The sequence below is a fragment of the Camarhynchus parvulus genome, chromosome 22 (genome assembly GCF_901933205.1).
Source record: "Camarhynchus parvulus chromosome 22, STF_HiC, whole genome shotgun sequence".
NCBI lineage: Eukaryota > Metazoa > Chordata > Aves > Passeriformes > Thraupidae > Camarhynchus > Camarhynchus parvulus.
This window is the reverse complement of record NC_044592.1, coordinates 2,646,853-2,670,888: the sequence shown is the minus strand read 5'-3', so window position 1 is coordinate 2,670,888 and position 24,036 is coordinate 2,646,853. Positions and strand designations below refer to the sequence as shown.

Genomic DNA, 24,036 nt, shown 5'->3' with positions numbered 1-24,036 from the left:
CATTTGCTGAAGAGAAATAGGAATCTCCTCCAGCCAGGTCTCATAAGCTCTTGGAGATCTATTTCACACCCAGGAGAGCTCAGCTACCTCAGAAGGCATAAAATCAGCAGGATGGCTTCTGTGGCAGTGTTGGAAACAAAAAGGTTTTAATAAAATGCAAAATAACAAAACTCTTTACAGAGAAAAACCCAGCCAGGTGCAAGAGGTGCTCTCACCTCACAATAGTGATTTGTTTCTTTTTTCCCTTCTTTTTCTAGTAAATTGCTCAGGTGGGACTTTTTGGCTCCTGTCCTTAAGTTTGAGGTGAAGTCCCCCAGGTCCTATGAGATGCCTTTTTACCCAATTGAGGAGAGAGATTTCTGGGCTTAATTCCTTTTTAAGGGAACAAAGAATAATTTTGTTACTCCATCAACAGGGAGCACATTCCTATACAAGACATTTTGGCTTCTGTGCAATTAGCTCTCCTTAAATTTGAGATTAAGTCCCCCAGGTCCTATGAGATGTCTTTTTACCCAATTGAGGAGAGAAACTGCTGGGCTGATTTCCTTTTTAAGGGGACAAAGGACAGTTTTGTCACTCTGCCAACAAAGGGCACACTCCTACACTGAAGCATGTTTGTCACACCTTGGGCTGAGGCAGAATTTCAGCTGTGGGCACTGTCAAGGTGCCCTGAGAAAATCTCTGTGGGCTGCACGCAAAGTGTGTTTGTGTTTCCAAAGCTTCCCAGGCCTTCCAAAACCGAGGAAACCAGAACTCTGTGCCATAGCCTGGCTTCATCTCTCATTTTGTTTTTAAATTCTGTTCATTCCTTTCTCACTGCACCTGGGAATTCATCATTCCTGTGCCTCCAGCTTCTCCAGCCCCCTGCACGCAGCGTGGGGGGAGATTTCCACGCTCAAGGAGCCCCAGTGCCCAAACTGTGGCTGCTGACATGTGCAAGGGGGAAGTGAGACATTTCCCACCTGTTCAGCTAGTTTGCAGCTTGGTGGGATATTTCCTATTTTTAACTGTAGCTGCAGTTAAAGGAATAAATTTGTGAAGTCAAACATAAGGTAACAACCAAAAGAAGTCGTTTTTTTAGCTGCAGATCTCTCTGATTCAGTACCTGGTGAACATTTTCTTTAGCATAATGATATTTTTTAGGGTGCATGATAAAAACCTGCAGTAATCAACAGACACTGTTCTCAGTTTTCAGTCTGATCATTAGCATTTTGCTCTCATTAACCTGAGCATGATAAATTGCTTATAAACCAGCTATTTCTTTGTTCTGGGCATTAGCAGGTCTGGTTGTGAGGAGAGCTGTGGAATTTGGTTTGCAGAGTTTTGCATCATGGATATGAACTGTGTGTGGCTCTGACACCAAGGTCAGGCCAGTGTAAATCAAGGAAATGTTTCTAGACTTTAATCTGAACTGAGACCTGGGGATTGAAAGATATTTCAACTCCTAGCCAGGTGTTTGCTTGGGCTGGGAAACAATCAGCCTCGCTGCCTGCAGGTGGAGGGTCCTTCCACGGAGGTGGAAGCTGCTCTGGCTGTTGCAGGGAAGACTCTGCCCCTCCTCTCCTCTCCTTTCTGACATTTTAGCACTTTTGCTCTGCCTGTGCCTTTTTGTCCCCGTGTGCCAGCCCCCATGGCTGCTGGCGTCCTGCTGGAGTGCTGCAGAGTCCAGCTGGGACGCTCACTGGGATGCCAGCCCTGGCTGGGAGCACTGGAGGGGCACACAGAGCAGCTGCCAGAAAATTAGACTCATTGATTTGAAAATTCTGTTGTACACAAAGCACTTTAATAACCACATTCATCTAAAGGCCACATCAGGAGAAACAGGACTGCCTGTTCCCTCTTGGATGCCAGTTTTGGGGAATGCTGCTGTTAACATTTAGCAGGAGCTCCAGGTCACCTTGATATAATCAAGCTAAGACACATTTTAATGGCTGTTTAATTAGATTTACCACAGGGAAGGTGCCACGGAAGAAGGCTGCATTTCTGCCTCTGGTGCTGGTTGAAATAAAAATGCAGATAAGACACTGCAAGTGATAGATAAAGATGAGGGGATTTTGTACCCCTGTTCAATGTAATTTTTTTACCTTCATTTGAGTGATGTGTCTGCTCTTTCCCTGCACTTGCAGGGCTGGAAAATCTCACACCCCCACAGACTGATGCTGTTTTCTGCCTGCCACAAAAATGTAGGTTCTCCTCAATGTGTGATTTTCTTTTAGGTGACCTGAGCTTTGAGCACCTCACTGTAAGGCTCCCACATTCTTCAGACGCTGCCCCTGTGTTATAAACAGGATTGAAGCAGAAGGAAAGGAATGAATCTGATTTCCAGCAGCAATACCTGAGCAAACTGGCCCCTGTATTAGAGAACAGATAGCTCATGCTCATCTCACACCATTTTGATTCCTTCATGAGGCTGTGGCAGACTCCAAGGAGCATTTTGTGAAGTGGCCACTTGCTCCTCCATAGGAAATAAAACATTGAAACTTTGCTATAAAGGATATGACATCTCTCCCAGTGGATTTATTGAGAAGACCACGAGAGTGAGGAGTTATAAAACCTGATCCAGTCGGCACTTCAAGCTGTGTAATTGATATCCATTATTTCCCATTGACTGCTCTGCATGAATTTGCTTTCTGTAGCATCAACAGATTCTGCCTCCGAGCTGCTGGGGCTTGGCAGAGAGCAAAGCCAATAGCAAACCTGGAGTGGGAATCCCAGGAGAGAGCCAAGGTGCTTTTCCTCAATTTCTTCCATAAATACACACCTTTATCAGCATTTGCACAGCTTCTCAAGTCACTACACTTGCACAGGGCAATACAGATCTGCTGTGGCTTCGCTGAGGCAGAGGCTGGGCATCAGTTTGGGGTCCACAGTGATACAACATCTCCTCATCTGCTTAATTTCATGGCAATTTTCTGTTATTTACAGAAATTGGGTTATTATAGTAAAGAATTTGCTGGAACAACACAGGCAGAAAAGGGCCATCCCCAGAAATGCAGATTAATCCTGTGCCAGAGTAACCTGGGCTCTGTTGGTGTCTGTCTGTCCTGAGCATTGTCTGTCAGCTGCCAGGAGCAGCACATCAAGGCTTCCCCAGGACTTCAGTATTTGATTTCAGTATTTGATTTCAGCATTTGGGTTGGTTTTGGTGGGTGTTAGAGCGACCAAGGATAACTGAGAGGCTGACATGCCCCCACCCAGGTCAGATCAGGCAAATCCATCATTTTTCCCTTCTTACTCAAAGCTGTTCTCCTGCCCATATCCCCTGCAAATCATTTGCTTCACTATTAACTTGTACTATTTCTTGCTTTATTTTATTTTTTTGTTCATTCTCCTTATCTCACCTCAAGAAGGAGAGGGATTACCTCATTTCCACTGCCTCAGAAATAAATCCTCATTATGGATTTGTACCTGGGGAGGAAGAAGCTGATTTCCACTCCCAGCCCGTTCTGGATAGAAATTTGAAGGTAATTGTTCAGTCCAGGGACATGTCACTTGTCTAATAACCATAAAGAGCACTTTTATTAGAGCTGGGCTTGGGGTTGGCACTATTGAGAAGATATTTATGGGGAAGATATCATTTCAGAAAACTAGAATACGGACATCAAATTTATGTTTGGAGCAAAGGGAAGGACCTAACATGCAATAAATGTCTTGAGTGCTGGTGAGGGGCTCATCCCCAGGCCAGGGTGGCTGCACTGCCCCACCAAGAGTGCAGCTGCCTCCTCACAGGGCTCACTGGATTGCCTCACATTTCTTCAAAATCATCCTCTGAGCTGGCTAAACCCAGCAGCAGCTTTTCCCTCATGCTGTACTTGTGAGAACTGCTGTGAACCAGCAGCCAATGGTGTTTTTACTCAGGATCCAGAAGGTATGTCTGGGTTCTGCCTCACTAAACGAGCTGGAACACCAGGCTGAAATGACAGCGTGGTGCAGCCCCTTTTTTCCCTGGCTAATTGCTGCAGGATGAAATAAGGGTCAGAATAAAATGTGGTTATCTGCTAAATGGCTGCTGCACCCAGCTGTCAGGCTGTTTGCTGCAGCCCTGAATATATTGAGTGTGGAGTTTTGGATGCTCCAGCTCTGGGCAGAATTGTGCAGTGATTTCTCTGGGCTTTGACAGAGCTGGGGCTGAGCTCCTGCCACAGAGCCATCAGTGACGGACCAGACATAAATATTATATATATATATTATATATTATATATAATAAATTATAAAATAAAATTAAAAATATAATTAATAATAATAATTATTTATAATATATTTATTTATATTTATTTTATATATATTATTTATTATTTATTTTATTTTTTATATTATATTATATTATATTATATTATATTATATTATATTATATTATATTATATTATGTTATGTTATGTTATGTTATGTTATGTTATGTTATATTATGTTATGTTATGTTATATATCACATATTATGCTATACTAAAGAATAGAGAAAGGATACAGACAGAAGGCTTAACAAGAATGATAATGAAAACTCCTGACTCTCCAGAGCCTCGACACAGCTGGACAATGGTTGGTCATCAAGTCAAAACAATTCACATGGAACCAATCAAACGTGCACCTGCTGGTAAACAATCTCCAGGCCACATTCCAAAGCAGCAAAACACAGGAGAAGCAAATCAGATAATTATTGTTTTCATTTTTCTCTGAGGCTTCTCAGCGTCCCAGGAGACGAAATCCTGGGTGAAGGGATTTTACAGAGAATATGACAGTAACAGCCTGACTCTGTCTCAGTGAGGTGCAGAAAAGGCAGATGCTGCTGGATGCCAGCACTGCTCCCTGACAGGACAACCCCACCAGGGCGGAGGATGGAGATCCAGCCTCTGCACCTAGCTACAAGTGGTTTAATCACATCATAGCATAAAGGGAAGGGTGTGAGAAAATGGGGTAAGAGAACATATTCTCTCATGTTAAATCACCACTCTAGGTCCTGTTGCCATTGGCAGCCTGAGGGATATTTTTCAGAGATGCTAAAACACATCGTAAATTAGAAAAACAAGAGAGAAAGCAAACCAAAACACCATATTGTGTAAGATCATGTCTCTTGATACCAGAAAAGCTTCTCGGAATGAACCACCTCGTTCATGTTTACTCTTGTTTGTTTGGGGTTTTTCATTTGAAGAAATGAAAAAGATGCCATTTCTGTTTTTCTGTAAAAAATAGCTGTTGTCATGCATGCCACCTCTGTAGCCTTGCCTCGCTGCCTGCAGAGGTCAGCAGAGCCAGAGCCCTGGTGGAATGTGAGCAGCCCTGCTCCTTCCAAGGCAGACATTGTGTGGCAGCACGAGCTGCTCTGCCCCTAAAGGCCACCTCCTGCCGAGGCCTCATTAATGGACAAATCATAAAATTTTTAAAAATGGTGTGAGGATACGATTAAAAGCAGCATGTCTGAACTGGAACTGCTCTGCCATGAACATGCCTAAACCTAGTCATGGTTGAGCAGAGCAATTCCACTCAGCGCTGGATAAACCCAACAGCAGAGTGCCCAGAATCTGATTTAATTTGAAAGACCACAAAATTATATTTCTCTGCTGATTTTCCAGGTGGCAGGATTTGATACAGAGTTTTTAGTTTTTCACTGCTTCCTTTTAAGTCAATTTGACAGAAATGGCTTTTGGTACAAGGCAGAATTTGCTGGGTGTCGCAGCGGGGATAATGGAAACATCAGAGAAATGGCAAAGCCCAACTGGGGGAGATCAAAACTCTGTCTGGAATGCATGAAGGCTGTGAAAAATGCCAATCGCTTGTTTTTAAAATTTTAAAAGTTTACTAGTAATAAAATGGTTATAAAATAGTAATACAATTAGAGTAATAATAATTTGGACAAATTGAATTAGGACAATACGGGACAATAGAAACAAAGAGTTACGGAGGTCGGGGTACATTTTTCTGGGCAGCACGAGCCGGAAAAAAGACCCACGTTAACAAAGGATTAACCCTTAAAAGCAATAACCTGTTGCATATTCATACAGCTCATACATGATGCATAAATTCCATTCAAACACAGGATTCTGTCTGGTCAGTGTCAGCTTCTTCCTCTGAATCCTGACAGCGCCTTCGAGGTGGGAAGAAGTTCGTTTCTCCTGATAATGGAGCAATAAATTCTTTTTCTCTGAAAGATTCAGGTGTCCTGTGGCTGCCATCTCGCTGCGAGTCCTTTCTTTAAAAAAAGTATCCTACATAGCATCGTTTCTAAAACTATATTTAACACACTGCTTAAGAGAATTAACACAGCATTACTTTCTAACATATAATGTTCATTTTAATATTTGCCAAAAGCCAATCCTAAAATCATGCATTTTTCACAAAGGCCAAGTCTTGTAGAAGAGCAGAAGTCAGGGAAATTTGCGCCTCTTGTGGGACATTCACTGGTCCACCAAAGCGGCTTCTCTTTGTGGGGACACCAAGAGCTGCAGCAGGACCTGGCAGACTGGGTGTGTGCTGGCCTTTGTGAGGATGTGGAAGGGATTTTTTGCATGGTTGGCACGAGCATGGCCACGAGCAGGGGAAGGAAGGGTGGTGGCCAGAGCCAGTGCAGCCACAGGGAAACCCTGCAGGAACGGGAGCTGCCCTTCCTCACGGCTTTGCTGATTAAGGAGCTCCTTTTCTTGGCACTTTGAGCTGGGATTAAAGCATTGCTGGGAGAGAGACGCTCAGGGGCAGGCGAACAGCTTGTTCCCAGCTGGCTCAGCACTTTCCTGTTTGCAATTCCACCTCTCCAAGCACAGAAAATGCTCCAGGAAGGCAACGGGGTGCTGGGCTGGCAGCCCCACACAGCCCTGGGTAACCACAGCCTGTGGTGTTTGTGGGTGCCCAGAAGGAGACTGAGAATCTGACTCCATGTTCTCAGATGGCTGATATTATATTGTATTATATTATATTATATTATATTATATTATATTATATTATATTATATTATATTATATTATATTATATTATATTATATTATATTATATTATATTATATTATATTATATTATATTATATTATATTATATTATATTATATTATATTACACTGGAACAGAGGCACCAGAAGGCTCTGCTGGCTTGGAAGTTCATTTTGGCTGTTGGGTGTTGTGGGGTCCTGGAGGCTTTGTCCCCTCTCCAGGAAAAAAAGGGGATTTTCAACCTGACCTCTGTCAGGAAAATTAATCCCCAAACACCAGAGGTTTATGTCCAAAAAGGAGACAGAGGAGTCCTTTGACTTCATTCCAATAAAGGCAGAGGCCATGGGGCATTCCCCTGGGGTCTCTCCATTTTTTGGAAGATGCAGCCTCCCTTTTTATCCCAATTTCCAGCCACATTTCCCTTCTCTCTTTCCCCATTTCTGAGGTACTTGAGAGGTTCAGACTTCCCAGAACATCTGATCCCAAAGATTCCCCTCTAATGTATAACCCTCCCTTTTCATTTTTAGTTCTTACAGAATTTAGGGGTTTTTCCCCCATCTCTGAGGTACTTGAGAGGTTCAGGCTTCCCAGAACAACTGATACTGAAGATTCCCCTCTAATGTATAACCCTCCTGTTAATTTTTAATTCTTCGTGATTTTAGGGGTTTTTCTTCCTCGTTATTTCTTTCATCTTTCAATGTCTAATTTCATTTAACACCAAACCTAAAGTTTACTTGTAAAACCAAATCTCTTTTTCCATTCATCCATCAGTGGAATCCTTCCCGTTGTTTCTTTTTCTCCCAGTGCTGGTTTTATCTCCCAGCAGACCCACAGCTTGTTTGGAAAGAAAAATCCTCCATTCCTCTCCCTCCAAAGTGGAGGAGCTGGGGGATGTGTTTAAAGGTCAAGTGGCTCCTTCTGGCCCTCTCCCAAGTGGCAGAGCCCTCTGGGGCTGCTCTTGTCACAGGGAGCAGGGACACGTTTGGGTTGGTGTGGTGGCTCCTCCTGCTCCCCCTGCCAGAAATGTTCTGCCTGGGAAATGGGCTGTGACTTAGCAGGCAGCTTTCTAATGACTCCTCAAACTGAGATTTTTATCCCTGTAAATGCAACTAGGTCTCAGTGTCCCTGATTAGTTTCTTGTGACAAATTCCATCTGCCTGCCTGGGAACAACAAAGACCTAAAAAACCTGAGCACCAGCCATGCAGCCAACTGCTCCCATGCTGGACTTTGTCATCACAGGAAATCACTTACAAAACAGGAAACTTCCTTGTTCCACTCAATTTCCTGGGACGATTTGCTGTGAAATGTCACCTTCTCAGATGAAGGAATGGGATTTATCACAATTAAGGGAGGCTTTGACATATCCTTTTAAGTGAATTAAGGGTGCTCTAATGCTGAATTCGCCCAGGGCTTTGTTGGTGCAGTGGGAGTCCTCAGAACATCAGAAGCTTGCACATTTTTGGGCAGTTTTTGGTGTGATTTTGCTTCTCCTGGCAGTGTCGGCTGCCAAGGTTGACAACGAGTGGCTCATTGTCAGAATGTTGGCCCTGAACATCCCTCAGGAATGCAGAGAGAGGACTCTTGTGCTGGGTTGTTGATTGACGGAGCTGTTTCCTGTGTGTTTGGGATTTTGAGTCACAATGCACCTGCGTCACTGCCCTCGTCAGTCACCGCTTTCCTGCTCTGAGATTTTGGCTGTTACACGAGACACAGAGGAGCTGAACCCGTGGCACAGGGACTCCATGGCACAGGGGTTCCATGGCACGGGGGTTCCATGGCACAGGGGTTCCATGGCATGGGGGTTCCATGGCACAGGGGTTCCATGGCATGGGGGTCCTGTGGCACACAAATTCTGTGGCACACAAGTTCTGTGGCACACAAATTCTGTGGCACACAAATTCTGTGGCACACAAGTTCTGTGGCACACATGATTCTGTCTCACACAGGTTCCTTGGCAAACACAGGTTCTGTCCCACAGGGGTTCTGTCCCACAGGGGTTCTGTCCCACAGGGGTTCTGTCCCACAGGAGTTCTGTGGCAAACAGAACCCCTGTGAGAAACAGCTCCTCGCTGTTTTCATAGTTTAGGAAGGTTTATTAAACCTTACCAAAAATACAACAGAAGACTGAATAAAGAAAAAAGGTTACGGCGCTGGGAGCAAAAGATTTTCCCCACCATGTGCTCAGCCCCCTGACAATGGAGTTTTTCCCTTTTTAACCCTCCCAAAGTTCTGTCCATCAACCCCTTCTTTGCTGTCCACTGGTGATCTCTTCCTCAAATCTCTTCCATAGTAACAAGCCAGCCCTCCCAGCTGTCCCTTGATAACCACACGAGGACGTAGAACAAAACTATAAATCTATAAAACTTTTCTTAACCTACATACATGAGATTTATCTGTTAATTGCATTGCTCATCTATCACAGCATGGATGAACTTTACAGGGCCAACAGCCCTTGGTGGGAGTTTCTGGGACCAGTTAGTGTGTCCAGGCTGCTCAAGCCCACCTTGCTGCGGTGTTATCTGTTTGGTGACATTTCATCAGAATTTTCAGCTGGTTTTGTTCCAGCTTGAGCGGCTCTCCAGCCACAGGAGGGCGGCACCAGCACAAACTGCCAAAGTGCTGGTTACAGCCTGGCTTGGGTAGGAAAAGAAAACAAAATCAGAAAGCAGATTAGCACATATTTATGTGTATATTACGAAATAAAAGATAAAACTTTAACAGGAAGGAAGGAGGGAACCCTCAAGCATCACCCAGCCCCGCTGAGCCCTTGTGCAAATCCAGAGGGAAAGAGTGTTTACTTTCCAAAGCAAGATTTATCCCTAAATCATTTTCTAAGTATCAAAAGAAGGTTAAGCCCCCACGAAGTGATCTAGCAGAAGCACCCTGTTTCCTCTAAGAGCTGAGGGGGTTAGAAAGCCAGCAGGACTTTTGTGGCACCTTTCCATGGTCTGAATGTGCTGCAACAGACTTGGACAGTGACATAATGCACTGTTCATTCACAAATCATTTACCATCTCAAATATCTCTTTTAAAAGGGTAAAGATTTAATTTGGTGGCTGTTTTGATTGTGTTTACAGCGGCTTGGAAAATAATTAAAAGAGAAAATGAGTGGGTGCTGTGGTCCCAGGGTGTCTCTGGGTACAGTTTTTGTGGGGTCAGGAGGCTCAAGGGTGCCTGGAGCCACAGAGGAACCCTCAGGGGTGATCTTAAAGCTCCTGCTCAATGTCCTGCTTCACTAAATAAAGGAAAAGTTGTATAAATGGTGTTGAAACGCAGAATTGCTGGCAATGCTCTGCAGCTTGGCTGATGTTTAACCTGAAACCCGCTCAGGTGATGGGATTTGCCTGTCTGAGGGGCGTGTGAGGCTAAGGCCAGGCCAGGCCAGCCCTGCTGATGTTTTCTGCAGGATAAAGATGATTTCTTGGCCACAGCTCAGTCTGCAGCAAGGCAAGGGCATTGCCTACCAAAGAGATTTATTTGTTTGTTTGGTTGAAGTGAGATGTTTCTGAGAAAGGTCCCTGCAACTGCTCCAGGTTAAACTAAGAATTGGGACAGCACTTGGGAATCAACACCTGAACTAGCCAAACCCTGAAAAAAGAGTCCAAAATGGAATTCTTTTATTAGCTTTCCCCTGGCACTGGCACCTGCAGACTTTTATCTGCAGCTGTGTGGGAAGAGCTCGCACTGCAAACCTAAATCCCATGGGATGGGACTTGGAGGAATCAGACTGTGTTTGAACCCCTCCTGGAGAAGGACCCAAACATGCTGACTACAAAACAGATTGCAGAGAGATTAGAGAACTTTGAGGAGCACTTGATCTCAAACACTCCTCAAAAGGATGATTTTTTTATGTTATAGCAGGGAAAACCTTCTCTATACAGCTGAAAGGAAGAAGGGAGGTGAGCCCCAGCTTCCTCAAGGGTGTGAAGCAATCCAGCACTGGGAAGTTGCTAAAATATATTGGGGCACTGCTTCAAGTTCAGGTTCTGACTGAGCTGTAATATTGTGGTGGTGTTCAGAGGGGTCTGAGGATGAGGGAAGAGACGAGGATCTGACTCCATGTTTCAGAAGGCTGATTTATTATTTTATGATATATATTACATTAAAACTATACTAAAAGAATAGAAGAAAGGATTTCATCAGAAGGCTAGCTAAGAATAGAAAAAGAAAGAATGATAACAAAGGTTTGTGGCTCAGACTCTCTGTCCGAGCCAGCTGGGCTGTGATTGGCCATTAATTAGCAACAACCACATGAGGCCAATCACAGATCCACCTGTTGCATCCCACAGCAGCAGATAATCATTGTTTACATTTTGTTCCTGAGGCCTCTCGGCTTCTCAGGAGGAAAAAATCCTAAGGAAAGGATTTTTCAGAAAATATCATGGCTACGTAATATCTTACAAAAATTAGGTTACATGATTCAAAATGGAAGGGTTCAAAGCTGAATTTCACGCTGTAAACAGCAGCCTCAGGTCATGGCTGAGCTTTGTGCCAAAACACGCCGGGTTCTGTGAGGAGACTCTGAACTCTGCTCTGCCCCGTGATGGGTGTGTGGCTCTGGGCATCAGCTACAGGCAAAGAGCAAAAATTGTCCCCCTAAAGCCAGGAGGAGCTTCCTCATCTTCCTCAGCAGGGACTGGAAGGTTTCCCCAGCTGTAGGAATGTGCTCTTTGCTGACTGAGTGATAAAACTCTCTTTGGTCCTCTTAGAAAGGAAAGAAGCCCAGACATTTCTCTCCTCGATTAGGTGAAAAAGGCATTTCATAGGTTTAGGGGACTTCACCTCAAACTTAAGGATACCCAATTGGACAGAAGCCAGAAAGTCCCACCTGAGCAATTCACTAGAAAAAGAAGAGAACAAAGAAACAAATTGCTTTTGTGAGGTGTTTTACCAGGAGCAAGGACCTCTTCCACCTAAATCAGTTTTTCTCTCTAAAGAGTTTGTTATTTCGCCTTTTATTAAAACCTTTTTGCTTCCAACGCTACCACAGAAGCCATCCTGCTGATTTTATGCCTCCAAAGGTAGCTGAGCTATCTTAGGTGAGAAATAGATCTCCAAGAGCTTTTGAGACCTGGCTGGAGGAGGCTCCTGTTCCTCCCAGCCTGTCCACGCTGCTGAGAATTAATGGGGCTCTTCCTCTCTCTCCATTACTGGGTATCCACCTGTGAAGCTGTAAAGGGTAGAACAGTAAATCTTACAATCAAATATTCAATTATACCTAATTTATTTGCTTATGGCAAACGGTAAGCTCTGCAATCAAGTGTGTTAGGCTTCATGTCCCAAGCTCTCCTGGGAGTCAGGGGACGTGCCTGGCAGTGAATTTGGGGGGGTTTGCTGAGCACAGGGACAGGCAGGGACTGACCCCTGTAAATCTGGGCTGTCCCAAGCACAGAGACCCTGGAACAGCATTGGTTCAGCTCTGCCTGCTCCCTGACTTTGGTAAATGTGGTTTTGCATATTTATATTGTGCTAAAATATTATATTGTGCTAAAATATTCAGTGTTTAAATCTGGGGTGTCCCTGGCACAGAGACCCTGGAACAGGATGGGTTCAGCTCTGCCTGCTCCCTGACTCTGGTTAATGCCTCTCCAACCTCATAAGGTTTTTTTGCATATTTATATTGTGCTAAAACAGTCAGTGTTTAGGAAGGAGTTTATTGTTTGAATGAGGATAAAACCAGCATGTGTTTGGCAGCACGTTCTGCATAATATATCAAAGGTTTTTTACTCCTGTATAAAATCCTTCAAGTCACCTGGAATTTTTCCATGGACTGCGCTCTGCTCAAGGTTTCAATTTGCCTTAGAGTTGTACATTTGTCCTTGTCCTCTCTGTTTGCTGCCTTCCTGCAAACTGGCTCAGAAAATGGTACCAGGGTGAGGATGGAAATCAGAGCCTCCCAGAAAGTCTGGGGGAAGAAAGGCTCTGATGGCTCCCAAGCAGATTTCTAAATGAAAAATTGTGTCTTGTACTTTACTGTTCAGGAAGAGGGGGAGAAAAAAACCATGTATGGATTGGAATATTTTCAGCATTTGGGAAGGCAGGTGAATTTTAAACAGAGCCCAGCTGGAATACAGCCAGTCTGGGAAGCACGGTGTGGCAGTTCTCTCTTCCCTTTCCATTATGGTCCAGGCAGAAACAACAGCAGGTGGAGAAAGTACTTTTAGTCAGATTGCCCCTAATTCCTTGAGGCATTAAAGCATCTCTACATTGCAAAGATGATGGAAATCCACTTTTTCACGCGAATGAATGTTTTAAAATCAGAATTTTCTGATGATGAGGGAGAGCAGCAGCTTTCACACAGCTCCCCCTGGGAATTCCTTCTCCTGCAGTGATGGGTCCTGGCACCCAGGGTCAGTTCCAGGAGGGTTCTGGGTGTCACCCTGATTTTTTAAGATTTTCCAAGCCTTCTGATGTTTGCATTCTTATAACAAACTTTCTCACACACTTTCTGTAATTAACTCATTGTTTTGCATTCTTTTCTGGAGGAGGAGAAATTTGATGGGCTGTTGGTTTGCCCAGTGTCATTGGAGAGGTGGCACTGCCACCCTCCAATCCACTGTTGTCACAGACATGTTTTATGAAAAATCCCTTTGCCAGGATTTTTTTCTCCTGAGAAGCTGAGAAGCCTCAGAGGAAAAGAAAAACAATAATTATCTGCTGCTGTGGAATGCAACAGGTGCATCTTTGATTGGTCTCATGTGGTTGTTTTTAATTAATGGACAATCAAGTCTTGGACTTGCTGGTCAGTCACAAGATTTTATTATCATTCCATTCTTTTCCTTGCTAGCCTTCTGATTAATCCTTTCTCTATTCTTTTAGTATAGTTTTAATATATCATTCTCTTTTAATATAATATATATCATATATATTATATTATATATTATAATATTATTATAATATAATTATAATATCATAAATATATATTTTATATAGATATCTCATATATTTATATTTATCAAAATAATAAATCAGCCTTCTGAAACATGGAGTCAAGATTCTCCTCTCTTCCCTCGTCCTGGGACCCCTGTGAACACCACCACAGAATGTCACTTTTGCAAAACTATAAATGTTTGACGACTTCAGTTATCTTGATTGATGATCCTTATCAAGTGCTGATCGTCCTTGGGTGTTCCCGCCTGGTTCTGGGGGAAGCCCATCTCCACACCAGCTACATATTTTTTATTTTATTTTTACTTTTTTACTTTATTTTTTACTTTTTTACTTTTTTTTACTTTTTCACTTGTTAACGAGGCATTCTTTCCTGGTGAGTTTCGCAACTTCTGCGTGGTAATCCGGGCTGTCCGCGCTCTGAGGCTCCTTGGATTTTCGTTGCGTGTATAATTTATTCGACGATTTTTATTTTATACATTTTTCCACCCAAGCACGAGTTGCTTTACATCACATATAACAATCCTGCAGATGAATCAGTGCCCCTTCCCAGGCCTGGGGCAGTGCTGAGCGCTGGAAAAAGCGGATTTTCCGCGGAGGAGGAGCCGCAGCAGCATCTGGCTGGGTGATGGCCCCGATGACTGTGCAGTGATTGTGCTGGTGATGCTCCCTTGGCGTGGGCGCTCAGCCCGGGAGGAGCCGCTGCCCCAGCTCTGATTCACTGCCCGGGGCCCCAGCTGGGAGCCCTGGACCAGAAAATGGCACAGCTTCCCACGGCACAGCGTGCTGGGGCCGTGCTGTTGGGAAAATTAACCCACAAACACCAGAGGTTTGTGTCCAGAAAGGAGACAGAGGAGTCCTTTGACTTCATTCCAATAAAGGCAGAGGCCATGGGGCATTCCCCTGGGGTCTCTCCAAGTTTTGGAGGATGCAGCCTCCCTTTTTATCCCAATTTCCAGCCACATTTCCCTTCTCTCTTTCCCCATTTCTGAGGTACTTGAGAGGTTCAGACTTCCCAGAACACCTGATCCCAAAGATTCCCCTCTAATGTATAACCCTCCCTTTTCATTTTTAATTCCTACTGAATTTAGGGGTTTTTCCCCATTTCTGAGGCACTTGAGAGGTTCAGACTTCCCTGAACACCTGATCCCAAAGATTTCCCTTTAATGTATAACCCTCCCTTTTCATTTTTAATTCCTACTGAATTTAGGGGTTTTTCTTCCCCATTGTTTCTTTCATCTTTCAATGTCTAATTTAATTTATCAGCAAACCTAAAGTTTATTTGTAAAAGGAAATATCTTTTTCCATTCATCAATCAGTGGAATCCTTCCCATTGTTTCTTTTCTCTCCCAGTGCTGGTTTTATCTCCCAGCAGACCCACAGCTTGTTTGCAAAGACAAATCCCCCATTCCTCTCAGTGCCATGGGTGCAGCTCACTGGGAATAAGGGGCTTTTTCAGGGTTGTGTATTAAGATTCTGCTCATGGCCCAGCTTTTGGTTTTTAGCAGAGATAAATGGCAACTGTGCCATCTCCTGTTGCCTGCAGTATTTTAGAGGCTTTTTGTCTCATAAATAGCCTTGTCTTGACACTGGGGCATCATTTTGCTGCACATGAGGCATTTGAGCTTTGAAACCCCAGGCCAGCTCTTTTCTGTGAAAACCACACGAACACATCCACAAATCTCACTCTTTACAGCTTGTCACTCACACTTAACCTGCTTTAGAGCAGAGGTTTCCCTGGGCAGCTGCAGATGAAATATGCTTCACCTGTGACTGTTTTCACAAGCGCGAGGCACCCCTGTGCCAGGGACATCCAGGCTGTTGCTCTCCTGGTTTGCTGTGAAAAACGCCAATCGCTTGTTTGTAAAATTTTAAAAGTTTACTAGTAATAAAATGGTTATAAAAATAGTAATACAATTAGAGTAATAATAATTTGGACAAATTGAATTAGGACAATATGAGACAATAGAGACAAAGAGTTACGGATGTCTGGGTACATTTTTCTGGGCAAAATAAGCCTGAAAAAGGACCCACGTTAACAAAGGATTAACCCTTAAAAACAACAACCTGTTGCATATTCATACATCTCATCCATGATGCATAAATTCCATTCAAACACAGAATTCTGTCTGGTCAGCGTCAACTTCTTCCTCTGAATCCTGACAGCGCCTTCGAGGCGGGAAGTTTGTTTCTTCTGATAATGGAGCAATAAATTCTTTTCCTCTGAAAGATTCAGGTGTCCTGTGGCTGCTATCTCGCTGCAAGTCCTTTCTTTAAAAAAAGAATCCTACATAGCATCGTTTCTATTTTAACAATTTTTATAACCTAAAACTATATTTAACACACTGCTTAAGAGAATTAACACAGCATCACTTTCTAACACGACACATATAATATTCATTTGAATATTTGCAAAAAGCCAGTGATAAAATAGGCATTTTTCACGTTTGCCAAGCAGAGCCTGTCCCTCTGGGTGCAGCAGGGCAGGAGCTCAGCTCAGCAGTTAATTTTTAACTCGCCTGTTGCTCCATGGTGTAGGGGAAGCTGCCAGGGAGGTGTTGCTGTTGGAGCACCCTGTCCCCCCACACACAAACACGGCCAAGTGAGGGCTTGGCTTTGGACTCTGCTCCTGCTCTGTGTGCTGGATATCAGCAGCACTGAAGGTCACAGGACTGGCTGTTCAGACACTGGGAACATCCTCATCTCCTCCTGAACACTCTGCTCAGGTTGAGCCGGGCTGCTGACTCGTTCCAACCCCATCTTTTCATCTTTGGAGAGATGGGGATGGGTGTTTGTCACTATAGGACACGAAATAACACGAGGCTCACACCGCTGTTCTCAAGGCAAAAAAGGGAAGTTTATTTTCTGACTCCAACATTTATTGATTTCCAAAAGTGACAGTGGATTGGAGGGTGACAGTGCCACCTCTCCAATGACACTGGACAAACCAACAGTCCATCCAATTTCTCTCCTCCTCCATAAAAGAATGCAAAACATTGAGTTATTTACAGAAACTGTGCGAGAAGGTTTGTTACAAGAATGTAAAAATCAGAAGGCTTGGAAAATCTTAAAAAATCGGGGTGACAGGTGTTTGATGAGGGGACAGAGGGTGGGACCTCTGTGTGGTCTGCTGTCACTGACACCCCCTTTGCTCTGGGCTTTGTCTTTCCAGCACTGCAGCCGCACATTTCTTTTCACTGAGATAAAAGCAAGGCACAATTCCTCCCAAGAATATTTCTGGGTTTCGCATTCTCTGAACCTCAGAGAAAGGAAAAACAATTCTTATAATTTGCTGTGCCTGTGTTGTGCCAAAGTAGAATGCAATATGGAGATTGTTTACCCACAGTGATGGAGTTTTGTTTCCTTGGCCTGTCAGGGCCAAGTGTGTGTGTGTGTCAGGACTGTTGGGTGACGCTCATGAGATTCTGGGCAGCTGTGTGCAGGTTTGAGTGCTTGGCAGATTCAGTTTTAGATGTATAGAATAATATAGTATAATAAAGTAATTAATTAGCCTTCTGATAAGATGGAGTCAGATGCATCATTCTTTCTCCCCTCGATGGGATTGCCTGCAAATTCAGTACAGCACCTTGAGTTGCTCCCCACCTTCCCCAGTCCGTTAAGCCAAAACTCTTCTTCTTAGTTTGTGTCCTGCCTTTCTGTGGCTTCTCCCCACCAGCAGTGCTAGTGGGGAACCACCAGCACCCTCCCAGCAGGGCTGCTGAGCAGGGCATTAGACCAGCTGGATAAAATTAGCTGTTCATCCGCACGTTCTTCAGGATGCCGGGACTGGGGACACCCAGTACAGCCAGCCTGACTCATGGAGAAGAATTAATGGAAACGCCCGGCTCCTGCAGGGAGGAAATTCCTTGAACAGCCTTTTCCTCTGTTTGTTGTGCTGGAGGCTGACAATGGGCTCTGCTCCTGGCCCGGAGCGCGGCGTGCGCCCCGCAGGCGCCGGGACTGCGGCACCGCCAGCTCAGGAAGGGCTGTGACAGTGACAGCGACACCCTGACCTGCCCTCCCACTCCTGCCAAACCCAAACTCATCTCTGCCATCCTCTCAGAACCCAGGACATGCCTCTGGCTGCCTCTGAAAGGCTGTTTCAGCTTGTCAAAGTGTGAGTATTTTTACGGGCAAAAAAGTTGAAACTGGAAATACCACTGGACCAATCCACACTCAAAAAAAGGCTCATGCTTCTTTCCCTTCTGCATTTAAACTAGAATTCAAAAACTAGAGTTCTTCAGCTGTCTAGCTGTTTGTAATTGACTATATCCTTCTCTCTTGTACTGTGCATGCAGAAGTTCACCAAACAATTACGGAATCTCCCAACATATTTGGAGACATCTATTCTCAATTTATTTATTTTATTCAAGCTGCAAGAATGAGTAATTAACATTAAAATGGTTTCTTCCATACATTTACTGGATTGAGAATGCTTTAAATGTAAACTGTCTGCTGAGCCCAGGGTGCTCAGAGACCTTGGCACAAAGCCCAAGACCCCTGTGCCTTTGATTATGGCCCATGGAAAAAATTACCAACCTTATATGAGGATTTACAAGCCACGAAAGTTTAAGTAGAATGATAGTGAATTTATCACGGGGTTAAAAATAGATTTTTGGGGTTTTTAGAATGGGGCTCGGGGTCCCAAGCTGGAGGAATTTGGGCGTGCCTTGTCCTTTTTCCTTCTTCTTCCTATCCTCCATCTTCTGGGTGATGTTGGCATTTTTAGATTGGTTTAGAGTAGAAGCTCACTGTCTAACACAGGTGATAGGTATTGGGAAGTTATTGTAAATATTGTACATGTGGTTTTTAGTATAAAAGATAACACCACCCTGAAGGTGTCAGTGCGCCTCTGTCTGACCTGCTGAATGGACCTCGGCAGGCCAGAGAAAGAATTTTATAGATAAGAAACAATAAACAACCTTGAGACCGAGAAATGAAGAGTTCTGACTCCTTCTTTGACTGCTGGGCTGGGAAAAAAGATTTTCTAACACATCTTGGGGTCACTGTGAGCAGCAGAGATTCCGAGGCTCCCACACCTCTCAACCCCAAACTTATCTCTGGTATCCCCGTATGCAAGTATAGTTGCAACCCAAACATTAGCCTGTGATTCTAAAAATAGAAGTTAAACCCTTCTTACCTACCCAGTGGAGGTTAAACCAGCCAGAACTGCTAATTCTTGCAGTGTGGGCAAGGGCCCTGGGATGGTTGGACATTTGTACCTGAAATTGTTTTTGGCCCATGTTCCATGAGAATTCATTGCAGGTTTTGTGGAGCCTTTTGAGTAAGGCACATTCCTGGAGCACAAACCTGCCAAAGCAGCACACAAGCAAGGAAAGGTGCCTTTTTTCACTGTAAATATCCAATAATCACATAACTTCTTAGTAAGTGGTCTTTATTTATCAGGGATACCACTCAGGCTAATGATTTCAACGTAATGAGACAAGAGGGACTATAAAATCCCCAAGTCAGCAGATGTTATGAATCACGTTATGCAAATCTTGTGAACAGGACTGTCTGGGCAATCCCATGAGGTGCCAGCAGCAACCACTTCAGAGGGTGTGGATTTCAGTCTGCCACAAGCTTGGCTTCTGCCAGATTTGCTTCCTTCTTTCAAGGAAAAGCTGGTGGCAAATGCTGCCCAGGCCATTGGTAGCAAAGGGAGCTGGGTTTGGTTTTGGGGACACAAAGGGTGACAATGCTCTCCCAAATCCAGCATTGGCTGGGTTTGGTTTTGGGGACACAAAGAGTGACAAGGCTTTGCCAAATCCAGCATTGGCTGGGTTTGGTTTTGGGGACACAAAGAGTGACAAGGCTTTGCCAAATCCAGCATTGGCTGGGTTTGGTTTTGGGGACACAAAGAGTGACAAGGCTTTGCCAAATCTAGCATTGGCTGGGTTTGGATTTAGGGGCCCAGGAAGTGACAAGGTTCTCCCAAATCCAGCACTGGCTGGGTTTGGTTTTGGGGACCCAGAGAGTGACAAAGTTCTGCCAAATCCAGCATTGACCCTGGCTGGGTTTGTTTTTGGGGCCCAGAGAGTAACAAAGCTCTGCCAAATCCAGCACTGCTCTTCCTGGGAGGGGAAATCACCGTGCATCCCACTCCAGTTATAAATAATTATAATTGCCTGTTCTATTAGGTGACTTAAAAGATTATTTCCAGTCTCCCTGACTTATTGACAATTTGGAGTTCTTACTGTAGGCAAAAAAACCCTGTAGCTGGGCCATTGCTCTTCCAAGCTGCTTTATCTTTGTTGCTCTAAGCAGAGTCATGGGAATGTTTTTATCTAAACCATCAGGTTATTAGAGGACAGACTTATAAATAACCAGTCTTTGCTATTTTTAAGCACTTTCAGCATCGTCTATCATGATAGTACAGCACAACCTGCAGAAAAAACAGTCCAGTTCTGCTGCCAAAGCTTTGTAACTTATTGCTGTTTCTTTGGGTGAAGAGGAGCCAAGCCCAGGCTCCTTCTCTGCTCTGCAGAAATGCCAAAGGCCGATGAGCTGTGCTGCCCACCCTGCTTCTGAACCATCATTTTCTACACCTTTCCTCAATGCAGAAGAAGTTATTCTGCTTTATTACAGAGGGGAAACTGACACTGGAGTTGATTAGAAATCAATTTGGTGAGGTTTTTCTGGGGAAATGACATGGTTGCCATCGCAATTGTGGGCCAAACTGGTGCTGGCAGGTGGGATGGGGGAGCCAGGGGCTGCTCCACATCCTGAGAATGGGCTGCCAAAGCCATATCTGGGCAATGAGGGAGAGCTGCAGGTAGTCTGCTCCTAAACCAGGTCTCTATGAAATGACAAAAAAAAGTCTAACCCCACCACTCCAGGAGAACTGAGCATTTCAGACAAGGTAATTTAGATTTACTTCATAATTTATTAGTTTTCACATCACTGTATGCAATAAATTATAGCCAATATAATATTAACATTGTCATAAAATATTGCCATGAAGTAAGTACTCATCTAATAGTGGCTGTCACCTACACAGAGAAGAACTGTAGTTATTATATTTAGATTTTTAGTGTTAGTGGTAAGTGAACATAATATTAGGGAACTTCACAGTAAATTCAGGGAAATCTGTCATTATTATTGCTTCTGTGCAAACGACTTTTCCTGCACACACAGAGCTTGGCAAGGAAAGGCACAGCTGTGCAGAGTTAATGCGTTCCCGGACGGCTGAACTCGCTGCACCACACGCTGCCTTTGGGGGCATTTCACAGATTCTGACCCTGACCAGCAGCTGGGAGGGCTCCAGAGCCCCCCACCAGCCCCAGCAGCGGGGCTCAGGCTGAAGAGGCAAAGCACCCGGCTCACATCTGTGAGCACCAAGTCCATCAGGAGGTCCTGGGTGTGGGGGTTCCCCCCAGCTCAGTCCCATGGCTGCGCAGAGGAGCAAATCTGCCTCCAGCTGGGAGCTGCTCTCTCTCTCTGAGAGCCTCTGGCCACCAGGCTGCTGTCCACACTGATGTGTGTGGGCACTGGTCCTGCTGGCCACACCAGAGCTGCTGGTCACACCAGAGCTGCTGTGGCCACTGGTCCTGCTGGTCACACCAGTGCTGCTGGTCACACCAGAGCTGCTGTGGGCACTGGTCAGGCTGCTGTCCACACCAATGTGCCATGGGCACAGATGCTGCTGGTCACACCAGTGCTGCCATGGGCACTGATGCTGCTGTCCACACCAATGTGCCATGGGCACTGATGCTGCTGGTCACACCAGTGCTGCTGGTCACACCAGTGCTGCCCTGGGCACCAATGCTGCTGCCCGCAGTGATGCTGCTGTTGGCTCATGGTTTCCAGTGGGGCTGAAGCCCCCTGCATGGACTCTCAGCTCCCCAGGCCCACGGGGCAGCCGAGCATGCTGAGCGTGCTAGGAGCTCTCAAACAGTCCCGCCACAAAACCTTCTCCATCTGCCAGCTCAGTGAACTTTAATGGAGTATTTCCGAAACGTCAGGAACTGCAGCAGTTTGTCTTTCCTCCTCTGCTTTAGTGCCATCAGCGCTCTCGTTTTTTCCTCCATGTCCTGGTCGGTGGCGAAGATTATCTTGGCTCTCTCCTCCGCCTTTTTGTCGCCGGAGTTTTTGAAGAGTTTCTGCAGGGACGCCTCGTTGATGCTCTCGAAGATGTTGGCCGCGGCTTTCTTGCGCAGCGCGGTGTCGAAGCGGTACCCATGGACCGAGGGGCTCACCCGCAGGGATGTGGACATGGCTGCAGTGCTGGAGCTTGTCTTTGCTTTCATCGAAGCTCTGCCGGCTCTGCCCTGCTGCTGTGCCGCCTCCAGGAGTGGTATTTAAAGGCAGGCTGGAGGAAAAGCCGGAGGGCTCCGGTTACAGCGGTGAGATCACCGTGATGTCAACACCCAACAGTCACAGGCAAAGTTTAACATTTAAGTTGCCAACTTTCCTGTCGTGCGGACGAGATGAAAAGTCCTCTCTGCTTCTGGAAATCTTCTTCATCTTCTTCTGGAAATGTTGGGGGTTTTTTGACCCACCACAGAACAGGCTTTTGGAAATCTTCTTCATCTTCTTCTGGAAATGTTGGGGTTTTTGACCCATCACAGAACGGGCTTCAACCATGGGACTGAGCCAGCACAGCCCAAACTCCACTCCTGCCCTTGCTGCACGTGAAAAGCACTGTGTGCACAATATATCATGTCATAAATGAGTAAAACTCCAGATGAGAACTGCTACAATGCTAGCAAGAGGCTGGAGCTTTGCAAACAGCCAAGAACTTGGCTCTGTCTCCACTGCCAACACTGCAAACCTGCTCCTGTCTGGACATGGGTTCCTTTCTGCTGCTTGCCAGCAGATGCAACTCATCTTTAGTGCACACAGAGCTGCAGTTTCTGACTGACAAGTGTGGTCTCAAAGGCAGGTGATCCATAAAATCCCCTGAGATGACTTCACTGGGTGTTACACCCTCAGCTGCACGTGGCAACGGTCTCAGGGGAAGCAAGAAAACTCAGTTTGCTGCCCTGCTCCCACCTCCAGTGTCCTTTTGCTTAAATTTCATGCTCATTAGTGCTGGAAAGAAAACTCACCTCTGCTCCACAAGGCTTTCCATACCACCCTTGGTCAATGACAAGCCCTTGGGCTGGGAGGACTCTCTCTTAGTCACACAGGTCAGTTTTGGCTCCTGCGAGGAGCAGGGAGCTGCACTCCACGACCCTTTGGGTCCCTTCTGCTCGAGGGGCACTGTGGGCAGGGCACAGCTGCCAGCAAGGGGCTGGCTCTGCCCACCAGGGCTCCTGCTGGCCTCACACACCTGGACTGCCCTGAGCACAATCCGATCTGGCCCAGAATAGCTGTGGATTCAAAAGTCACTTAAGGCCAGGAGCCAGAGATAAGTGTATTTTGGTTAATGTTTTAAAGCAGCCGGATGCTGCAGAGGCTCTGTTTGGTAAACTAGAAGTTTGTTTACTGTGGCTGCTGACCCTGTTACTCATCCTGGCTGAAAGGCTCTAGGAACAGCCTCTGCCCCCATCCCACTCAGAGCAGGGGTTTCCCTTTTTCACCAGAGAGCTGCGGAAATCACCTCTGACCACACTGAAGAACAGATCCAAGGAAACATCACCCAGATGCTTTTTATTCCACATTGCCTTTAAAACTTCAGCTCCTTTGGATGGAAGGGGGGGGATATGTCTGAGCCACACACAGGGGATAGGTCTGGGCCTCTCCAGCACTCAGCAGGAGCAGCGAAGAGCTCCTGAAGGCCCTGTGCAGATGTTTGTGCTGGCTCAGAATGGAGAAGGGGATTACCTGTGCCTCTTTGGCCACCGGGTGAACTGTGAGCAGGGCAGGTTGCTCCTGAGCCCCAGAATGACTGGCAAGCCCAGCTCCAGCCGGGCTCAGATCAACTTCCAGCTGGCCAGGACTTGCCAGGCTTCTTTCCTTAGCAGAGGGAGTGGCCTCATTGCAGTGTCTGGCCACTTTTCTACCTGGGACTCGGGACTTGGTGCTGCTGAGCACATCCTGAAACAGCCCTGAACCCTGCAGTGCCCATATCCTGCCAGGACATGGGTTTCCTTAGTGCTGCCAGGACTTTGCTCTGGCATGAGCCCTCTCTGCACGTGCCATCGCTTCCTGTGGTTCTATCATTGTGTGAGTTACTTTTTACAAGTTTTTCACAATTCCTTTTGTGTGTGCTGGATGTTCTGTGCTTCAGTGTGTAAACAACAGCTTTGCAAGTCCCTGGGATTCTTCTCCTCCCAGCCAGACGTGCAGCCTC

The 24,036-nt window shown here is 45.5% G+C and overlaps 1 protein-coding gene across 1 annotated transcript; it reads right to left on the bottom strand.

The window, feature by feature from the left end:
- Window positions 1–20,744: 20,744 nt before the first annotated feature.
- On the bottom strand, window positions 20,745–22,059 carry TCIM (transcriptional and immune response regulator). The gene has a single exon (XM_030964296.1). It carries the CDS (start codon window positions 22,046–22,048, stop codon window positions 21,728–21,730), a length of 321 nt encoding a protein of 106 aa, XP_030820156.1. The 5' UTR covers window positions 22,049–22,059; the 3' UTR covers window positions 20,745–21,727.
- Between the last annotated feature and the right edge of the window lie 1,977 nt (window positions 22,060–24,036).